The sequence below is a fragment of the Octopus sinensis genome, linkage group LG6 (genome assembly GCF_006345805.1).
Source record: "Octopus sinensis linkage group LG6, ASM634580v1, whole genome shotgun sequence".
Lineage (NCBI taxonomy): Eukaryota > Metazoa > Mollusca > Cephalopoda > Octopoda > Octopodidae > Octopus > Octopus sinensis.
In genome coordinates, this window is record NC_043002.1 from 22,981,401 (window position 1) to 22,991,400 (window position 10,000).

At 38.8% G+C, this 10,000-nt stretch overlaps 1 protein-coding gene across 1 annotated transcript in view; it reads right to left on the reverse strand.

Annotated features, from left to right (window-relative positions):
• The window catches only part of LOC118763846, a 38,435-nt gene that overhangs the window by 20,181 nt on the left and 8,254 nt on the right, over nt 1–10,000 (reverse strand). Inside the window, exons 4-5 of the mRNA XM_036503712.1 lie at nt 8,451–8,481; nt 4,196–4,248 (exon numbers count right to left, since the gene is read on the reverse strand). Of these exons, the coding sequence (XP_036359605.1) occupies nt 4,196–4,248; nt 8,451–8,481 (84 nt within the window). The remainder of the gene's footprint in view (nt 1–4,195; nt 4,249–8,450; nt 8,482–10,000) is intronic.

Below are 10,000 nucleotides of genomic sequence, written 5' to 3' on the forward strand. Positions count from 1 at the left end.
TTAGGAACAAGCATTTTATCATCCCGAAGGAAATCGACTGGCAGAATTGTTAGAGCGTCAAGAAAAAATACCTGGCGGTATTTGTACCTGTTCTTCATGTTCCGAACTCAAATCCCACCGAAATCAACTTTATCTTTCATCCTTCTGGGGTCGATGCAATAAGTAACAGGCCAGTACTGGGGGTCGATATACTCGGCTAAACCACTCTACCAAAAGTTTTGTCATTGTACTTAAATTTGAAATTAATAACGGTTTCAAATTTAGGGACGGTCAGCATGTTCAGGTGACGGGCAAATCGATTACATCGACCCCAGTGCTCTACTAGTACTTATTTTATCGACCCCGAAAGGATGAAAGGCAAAGTCAACCTCGGGGGAATTTGAACTCAAAACGTTAGGATAGATGAAATGCAGTTCAGCATTTTGTTCGGCGCAGTAACTATTCCGCCAGCTGGCCGCCATTCAAACCTAAATTAATAATTATTTTAAATTTTGGATCAGTGTCAGGAATTTCGAGACGAAAGGATGTGAAAAATGAAAGGCAATGTCGACCTCGGTAGAATTTGAACTCAGAACGTAAAGATGAACGAAATGCCGCTAAGCATTTTGCCCAGCCTGCTAACAATTTTTTACTACACTAGGCACAAGGCCCGAAATTTGCGGGGAGAGGGCCAGTCGATTAAAATGACTCCAGTACACAACTGGTACTTATTTATCGAACCCGAAAGGATGAAAGGCAAAGTCGACCTCGGCAGAATTTCAACTCAGGACGTAAAGACAAACAGAATATCTATTTCTTTACTACCCACAAGGGGCTAAACACAGAGGTGACAAACAAGGACAGACAAACGGATTTAGTCGATTATATCGACCCCAGTGCGTAACTGGTACTTATTTAATCGACCCCGAAAGGATGAAAGGCAAAGTCGACCTCGGCGGAATTTGAGCTCAGAACGTAGCGGCAGACGAAATAACGCTAAGCATTTCGCCCGGCGCGGTAACGCTTCTACCAGCTCGACGCCTTAACTGTTCGTGATTAGTCTTTCTACTATAGCCACAAGTCCAGACATTTTAGTGGAGGGCAATAATCTATTACATCGATCCCAGCGCTCAACCGGTCCTTATTTTATCGAGCCCGAAGAATGGAAGGAAAAGTCAACCGCGGCAGAATTTGAACTCAGGACGAAAAGACGGTCAAAACGCCCCTAAGCATTTTGACGGCGCACTAATGGTTCTACCTGCTTGCTCCCTTAACTTTTAGCAATAATTGGTTCTGTACTTAGTCGCTAGCTAGATATAGCAGTCAAATCTCCTACTACTATTATTACCATCACTGCCACTATCAATAATATACTACCAACACTGCTATTTCTACCACTACCACCAATATCGCAACCAGCCCCACTATTACAACTATTATGACCACTACTAGTACTACTACTACACTACTATTACTACGACTCCCACTACCAGCGCTACTACTACGGCCACCACTATCACCAAAGCCCACTGCTGCTATTGCTACTACTTCTACCAACACTACTACAACTACTTCATAAAAAACGGGTCTCTACGTGGTCAATTTTTCTGCTAGAAATATAGCGAATCTCGTTCAACTTAAACCAATAAAAAAGGACGTTATTTAATTACACGACCCGGTCTAGAGTTTTTAAAGAAAGAGAACACAACGTAGTCGTGGATATATAGTAACAGATGGGGCTGTCGTAGTTGGAACGCCTGTGATTATAGGTCTGTTCCCTTATAGGTCCAAAGTGCAACCAACAGTCCTCTCGAGAGTGAGTAGGGGTTGGTAACGTGCAATGTTTTCTCAAATTGTTTTATACACCTGTGTAGTTGCCGAGCAGGTAGAGACACCCTCTTGGCACTCCCAGCCTTGACCTTGTGGTACATGCTGGATGTGACAGCTGGATTGAACAGGGGGGGGGCGTACCAGGACCCGGCTTGTACTCCTTAAAAGCTGCGTGCTCTGTAGATAGGAGCAATGTGAAATAAAGTGCCGTAATCAAGAACACAACACGCCATCTGATGCAGGAATTGAAACCACGTCCCTAGAATCATATGCCAACCACCTTTTGTGTTTCTATACGCATGAACGTTATTTCTCTATACATACGTAACGCAGGCGTGTCTGTATGGTAAGAAGTTTGCTTCCTCACCATATGGTTTCAGGTTCAGTCCCACTGCATGACATCTTCGACAATTGTCTTCTATAATAGCCTCGAACCGATCAAAGCTTTGTGAGTGAATTTGGTAGACGGAAACTAAAGGAGCCCCTTCTGTGTGTGTATGGGTGTGTGTTTGTGTGTGTGTGTATGTGGGTGTGTGTGCCTTTGTATTTCTGTTTGCTCCCCACCAACTACTTGACAATCGGTGTTGGTTTGTTTACCTCCTTGTCAGCGGTTCTGTGACAGAATAAGTACCAGGCTTAAAAAATAAGTACTGGGGTTGATTCGTTCAACTAAAATTCAAGGCATGCCCCAGCATCACCTCAGTCTACCGACCTAACCTAGTGAGGGAAAGAAAGATGTCAAGATTTCAATGCTATAATCTTCTGGGCCCATTGCTATCTAAAACAAACAAGCGCTCTGCGATATTTCTATACATGTGTTAATGTATTCCTTCAAGTGCATATTATTAATATCTGAATATATATTCTTTTCTTCTCTAGGCACAAGGCCCGGAGTTTTGGGAGACAGGGAAAGTCTATTAGGTCGACCCCAGTACGCAACTGATGCTTAATTTATCGACCCCGAAAGGATGAAAGGCAAAGACGACCTCGGGCGAATTTGATATTTGAATATATACTGTAACCCTGTTACGATAAAACGATAAACGTCGCCCTTTTCAAGCCTAGCCAGGCTCGTGGTCCTGGTTTTCCCAGTTTCTGTGGCGTATGTGTTCCCCTCAGCTGGACGGGACGCCAGTCCATCGCAGCGTTACTCAAGAAACAGGAAGAGAGAGTGAGAGAATGTTGTAGCGAAAGAGTACAATAGGGGTCGCCACCACCCCCTGCCGGAGCCTCGTAGAGCTTTTGGGCGTTTTCACTCAATAAACACACACAATGTCCGGTCTGGGAATCGAAACCGCGATCCTCCGATCGCGAGTCCGCTGCCCTAACAACTGGGCAATTGCGCCTCCACAACGCTGTTATACCATCTACTTAATATTCAAGTAACTGAGTAGGCAAGATTTCGAAATTCAACTCTTTAACTTCGTTAGCTTCTGAATTAGCAGAAAGCATTTTCAAGTAGTCAGTTAAGCAAACAAACGTATAGAAACTGAAATACTTGATAGTTTTTGTGGGGTGGATAAGTTAGATAAAGGGTGAAGGCTGTAATGGCAATGGTGTACAAATATTCTCACGCTTATACTCACAAAACAATGAATATTGAGGTTATCTTTTTTTAAAGGAGTGGAGGAGGGCCATTGTTACCACCACCATTCAATTGAAATAAAACAAATACGATGAATGGATAACATCTGTAGAATCAATATATAACCGGCATCCATCAGTCCGTATCAAACACAAATCAGTGAACACGAAGCATGTATCATCTGTAATCAAATAAATATGGACATAAATCTTACATTATTTGTTATCAAAGCCTCGTTAATGGAAAAACGTGGGAGATAAAGCCAAAATCCACAGATACACCTATTTCCCAAAAGCACTTCAATTTCTTGGAATATAGATGAGATGCGAGTCAACAAGTAGCCTCTGTGTGGTCAACTGACATGCTAGAAATCGCAGGCAATCAGAAAGCCTGCATGTGTTAACGCGACGTAAGAGAAATAGCGGCTAAATCTCCCTCATATCACCCTGCCGTCTTACAAAACGTAAAAACACATTGAGTAAAAGTCAGGATGCTTGCCACTACTTAAATGTCTTTGAATATAGGTCTTCTCCATCACGTCTTAACCAGAGATAAGCTAAAATAACAGCAGTCTGTTAGAAATATCAGTCAAATAGCCATCATTTCTCATTACCATGCTTGATAAAAAGAAAAAAGAGGACAGATTCGATAATGTAGACTTAGACACATTATGTTCGGATTAAATTACATGGTGGTTACAAATGGATTTTCATGATTTATAGATGTGCTTAACAGGAATTGAGACTAAAGAACAACAAGAGAGTAAACAAGAGGGTCAAGCCTTTTTTTTTCTTTTTTTACCTTCAAACCGAAGTAAACCCTGTAGTGAGCGATGGTTGGACAATGGAGCAAATCTGAAACAAGAAACAAATTTAAATAATGTGCTTTAAACTATAACCAATAAAAAGTTAGAAGGTTATTACTTATTTGCTATTCACGCCTACTTGTTAAAATCATTTCACTTTAACTATGTATTGATACGTCTTTTAATACATTAACTTAAAGATCTTCATAACATTGTTTTATTATGTTAAACGTTCCAACTGTACCTGCAATTTGAGCAAACAAATGCAGAGTAAATAGGGAGTTTTTCCTCCTTCCCTTTCTCTCGTGTTTTCTCTATTTTTTTTTTCTTTTCATTGATTCTACTATTTCTGATTCCTTCTTTGTTTCCCCTTCTCACCTTCTCTCTCTCTCTATATATTTTCCATTCAAGTTATTACCTCCCTTGGCGTAACACACGGACAAAACTGGAACACCGCAGGAACAAACAGAAAAATTCTAAAGATTTTCCTGACGACTAAATTCGTACATATCTGTTGACGACAACACTAAAAATTTCAAAGCTCAGTGAATACCAACATTACCATAACAACAAATTCTCTTCTACTCATTCTGTGTCTGTCCATCAGTAAATATTCCGTTGTTAATCTCAATTTAGCTTTAAAATAGCCTCAATTAACATGTGTGTGTGTTTATTTCTAATTGAGATATGAGTATGAAACCTTTAGACTTTACGACGTAATTGGTTTACTAAAACACCATTACACGCACACAGGTACATACGTACACGCTCATATATATGCATGTATATACATGTGATATCTCCTCTCTCTCCCTCTCTCTCTCTCTATAATATATATATATATATATATATAATATATATATATAAAGGAATGAAGAAAATGCTGACAAAATAATTTAAGTAAGGGAAGTGTATTAATTAGGTGAAAGTTCTTTTTACCGGTTGCGCATTTGTTATGCTTATCAAAAGATATTTTTTTAAGAGAGATAGAGTTCCTTTCTGATAGATTTTTTTCTATCTAAGGGAAAAAAATCTATCAGAAAGGAACTCTATCTCTCTTACAAAATATCTTTTGATAAGCATAACAAATGCGCAACCGGTAAAAGAACTTTCACCTAATTAAATACACTCTCCCTAACTTAAATTTTTGTCATCATTTTCTTCATTACAACTCGTGTTCCACATCTCCTTTTTTAAATATATATATATATATATATATATATTATATATAATAATATAATATTATATATATATATATATACACCCACACACACACGAGGTGATGCTGAAAAGTTCCTAGCTTTGGGTAACGAGAAGTACAGGAAAATCAATTAATTATGATTTTATTCAACATATTCTCCTCTCAGATTCACATACTTATTGCAACGGTCCTTCATTTTTCCAAGCCCTGTAAAAGAACTCTGAAGGTTAAGACTTCAACCATGCCTTTCGCAATACCCTAAAGGCCAGGAACTTTTCAGCGCCTCTTCGTCCATATCTATGTAAGTATATATATATATATAGGGAGAATTCACAAAAGAAAAACAAAAGACGAAGACAGGTGGTGTAGACAACAAACAGGTGTATTAGTTTAACGCTCGGGAAGTGAAAAGTCTTTAACGTTTCGAGCCTATGCTGTTCCCACAGAAATAACCATAGAAAGAAACAAGGAGAGAAAATAAAGAATGTGTAGTGGTTAGCGATCTATCATGGCGAATGCCGGACAGAAGGGTCACACAGGAGAGCTAGGAAGGGGATATAACAAAGTAGTGGTGATTCCAAAACGAAGGTGTGCGTGCGTGTGTATAAGAGAGTATTATGGGCGTGTGGAATAGGGCTGGGAAGTGGTCAGTGCTAGTGTGTGCGTGGTGGTGTGATGTGATGTATTGTGTGCTATGGTGGTGTATGGTGTAGTGGTATGTGGTGTGGTGAGATGGTGTTGGGAGGTGGGGGAGGTGAAATTGGGGAAAGCAAGTGTGGGGTGTTGGTTAGGCTGAAGGGGGGTAGAGGGGGGGTATGCAGGTAGGTAGAGGGTGAGGGTAGAGGTGGGGTATGTGGGAGTGGGTGTAATGGATGGGGTTGGGTGAGGTGGGATGGGATGGGAAGGATAGGGAAGGTGGAGTTGGAATGTGTAGGGGTGGGGTGGGGTTACGAGGGAGGGGTGACGATGAAGGGGAAGGAGAAGGTGGCTAGGAGTGAAGAGAAGAGAGAAAAGGAGAGTAGGAGTAAAGAGAAGTAGCATTCGGAGCAAGAGAGGAGAGGTGGGTGGGAGGAAGTACGTGTGAGGGGGAGAGAGGCGAGCGGAGGCGGTTAGATGAAGAGATATCTACATTTATATATGTATATAAGTGTTTATACTTACACACATATATACGTACACATGTTTGGAGACAAACACACACACACACACACACACACACACACATATATATATATATATAAGTGTGTGTCTGTGTGTGTGTTCTTACACGTGCGTTCTAATCATTTGAGCATATGTTTGCAGAAGACCGAGCCATTACAGTGCATCATAGCACACAAAACGAAAGACACACATACATACTTTATATATACATATATAATATATATATATATATATATATACATACATACATATACATAAGTATATGCCCACCTGTCTTTCTCAATATATATGCTCTCACTCTCACTCATCTCTCCTCTCTCTTGTCACTCACTCTCTTCTCTCTCTCTCTCTCTCTCTATCTATATATATATATATATATATATATATATTATATATATATATATATATACATGTGTGTGTGTATATATATAATTATATATATACATATGTATATACTTATATAGATGTCTATATCTGTGCGTGCGTGTGTATGTGTACGTACAGACAGAGACACACACACACATACATACATATATTTTGGCATCGGTCTGTTGATCATGCATTTACAACAAGGCGCCATTACAGAACATTGCAATAATAGAGAACATAAAAAAACTCGATAAGAAATAAAACATTAGTTGATAATACAGTTATCGTATTTGCAATTCAACAGAAGGTAAAAAAAAAAAAAAGAGTTAGATTAGTAAACCAAAAATCACGCATGTAAAGAATGAAACTTATGAGTCTACCCAGTAATTAGCAGTTAAACAATTTCAAGTCCGGCGGTGGAGATATAAACGCTGACATGAACAAATGAATTTGCTTTCATTTTTGTTCTCTTGTAATTCCGTCTCTTACGAGATCACACTGGTTTTTCTGTTTTTCAACCAGGTCGGATGATTGTAATAAATATCGTGCAGTAAAATGCCTATGAACTAAATATCATGTACTTCTAACATAAAACCATAACAGCCTGAATATGTATAGTTGTATTATAGTTATTTATTGTCTTTGCCGTTTAATGTCCAGTTTTCCATGTTTGCATGGGTTGGACGACATTTGGTGAGGCAAATATTTTTCCAGCTGAATGCCATTCCTGTCGTCACCGTTCACCTGTTTCAGAAGCAAAACAATACATGTTTTCATGGAAGATTCGAAACAAAGATAGATTGCTTGCGTGTAAAGACGCTTTGGTTTTTGAGTTGAAGGCTCTTTGGGAAAGTAATATGGCACGAGAGCAGCGAAAGAAGGGCCTAAATTATGAAAAACTTAAGGAATTGGACGAGACAAAACGACTGGAGTGCATGGTACTCCTAGTAAAAGTGAGATGTCGTAGCTTTATAGATGAATTATTTAATGTCTTATCTAGCTAACGTTGGACTTAGGAAGGCCAACAGAACAGTAATTTGATATAGTATACAGACGTGCGAGAAATGCTAAAGCTGAGAAAAAAAGGAAAATCCTAGTGGACTTGTATGTATGTATGTAGGTAGGTAGGTATGCATGGTTGCATGCATGTATTTATTACGTGCAACTAGCACTGTGAGACAATCCTTGCAAGAATTGTCAACTGAAGGTCATAATAATTTCGACATCTTCCGACAATTTTGCTTTGTCTGCGTTCTTTTGGCCCAAGCTGTGGCTTCTTTTTTCTTTCCATGCAGCCACTAAAACAATCCTCAACAATTCTAAACAGAGCAGCAACTAAATGTTTGCATTTATGTGTGTTTGCTTGTGTACGTTTGTTTTTGTGTTTGTGTGTGTGTGTGTGCATTTGTGTGTATGTCTATCTCTGTGTGTGTGTGCGTGTGTGTGTGTGTGTGTGTATGTGTGTGTGTAAAGATACCGTTACAAGTTGATGAATATGGAAGAAAGAGATAAATACTTACCGGTAAATGCAGTCTCAATCTCTGGCATCACCTGGCGATAGAGGAAAATGAGTTGTAGTTGTTGCTGGTGGTGATGAGGGATATCGTTGTTTAGCCCCAGGTCATCCCTGTTGCAGCAACCTATGACAAAAGGCAATCCAACTGTGACTAATCCAGCTGTGACTAATCTGTATTTTATTCAGATATGCAGCATCTAGCACCATAGATACAAAGATGTAAACTGAGAAATATTTAGCTGTTATTTCGAGCATGGATAGTGACCATGCGAAAGGTTTTTCGTCACCTCGTTGAGAGGACCCTTCGATTAGTAGTTTTCATTGATGTTGTTATTGTTGTCAAGCATAATCCCCCAGGCCCTTTTCTTACTATAAGGACTGTAGTAAGGTTAATATTTAGAGAAGCAACAGAGTGACACAAGGTTCGAGAGTTTCGTGTGCTAGCACTTATCAAACGGACGAAACTCTGGGACCTTGAATAACTCTGTTGCTTCTGCTATATACTAATAAAAATATACAAATAATCATCTTTTGAGTTCTATTTTACCTATTTGCATCACCATACTATATATATAATTAAATTATTAAGGTTCAGTTGAATTAGGTAATTAAATCGAGGCACCAAGCCAGTTCGGTATAATCCGCGCAGGCCAAAGTTAGGTGAATAAAAAGCAAATAAGTAACAAGGCTGGATGTATGGACCCGGTAAAATAGGAGCTGGGGAGAATATCTGACATTAATTAATTTATCACCACAAACAAGACCTTAACTGGCAGTTCCCAATGGATTTAATTCTAAGGTGTTGTAGACAGCAGACTGCATTAAGTTTTATGAATGTCATAAAGACAAATATAAATGTATCTATATCACCATTCCTCTTTTTTGACCCCCATTATTTTCCTCTGCCACCCTAAATTGTAGTAGGTTTTAGGTATACATTTTTTCCCTAAATTCGGTTTTTTCCTTTACGTTGAAAATCTATATGATCGCCCGCATCCGAAGGGAGCGCTTTACTTCAAATTGATGTAAATTTAAATCGAGTCGCTTAAAACGGCCGTAATGCACTGATCCCTGGACTTGTTACTTATTTGCTTTATATATATATATATATATATATATATATAATATATATAATATATATATATATATATAATATATGTGTGTGTGTGTGTGTGTGTGTGTGTGAGTGTGTGTGTGTGCCTGAATATATATATATATATATAATAGTGTAATAAATAAAATATATGCATAGATACAAACATATATGTACGTACCTACATCTACATGTATATATACATGCATATATAAATATATATACGTGTGTACAGGACACCACAAATAGACGTATAACTCAACGAGAAACGAAAACGTAAAAACAGCATGGAACGGACCATTCCTTTAACAACGAAAAAAACAGAGTACAAGAGAACTACACAACGAAAAATCCCAATCATCAGCAGTCCCTAGTTCAACTCCAGCGTGTTTCGAAGGTGAGGACAGAACACGTCTCGTCGAACTAATCCTTCCTGCGAAAGAATTAAATAAAATTCCTTT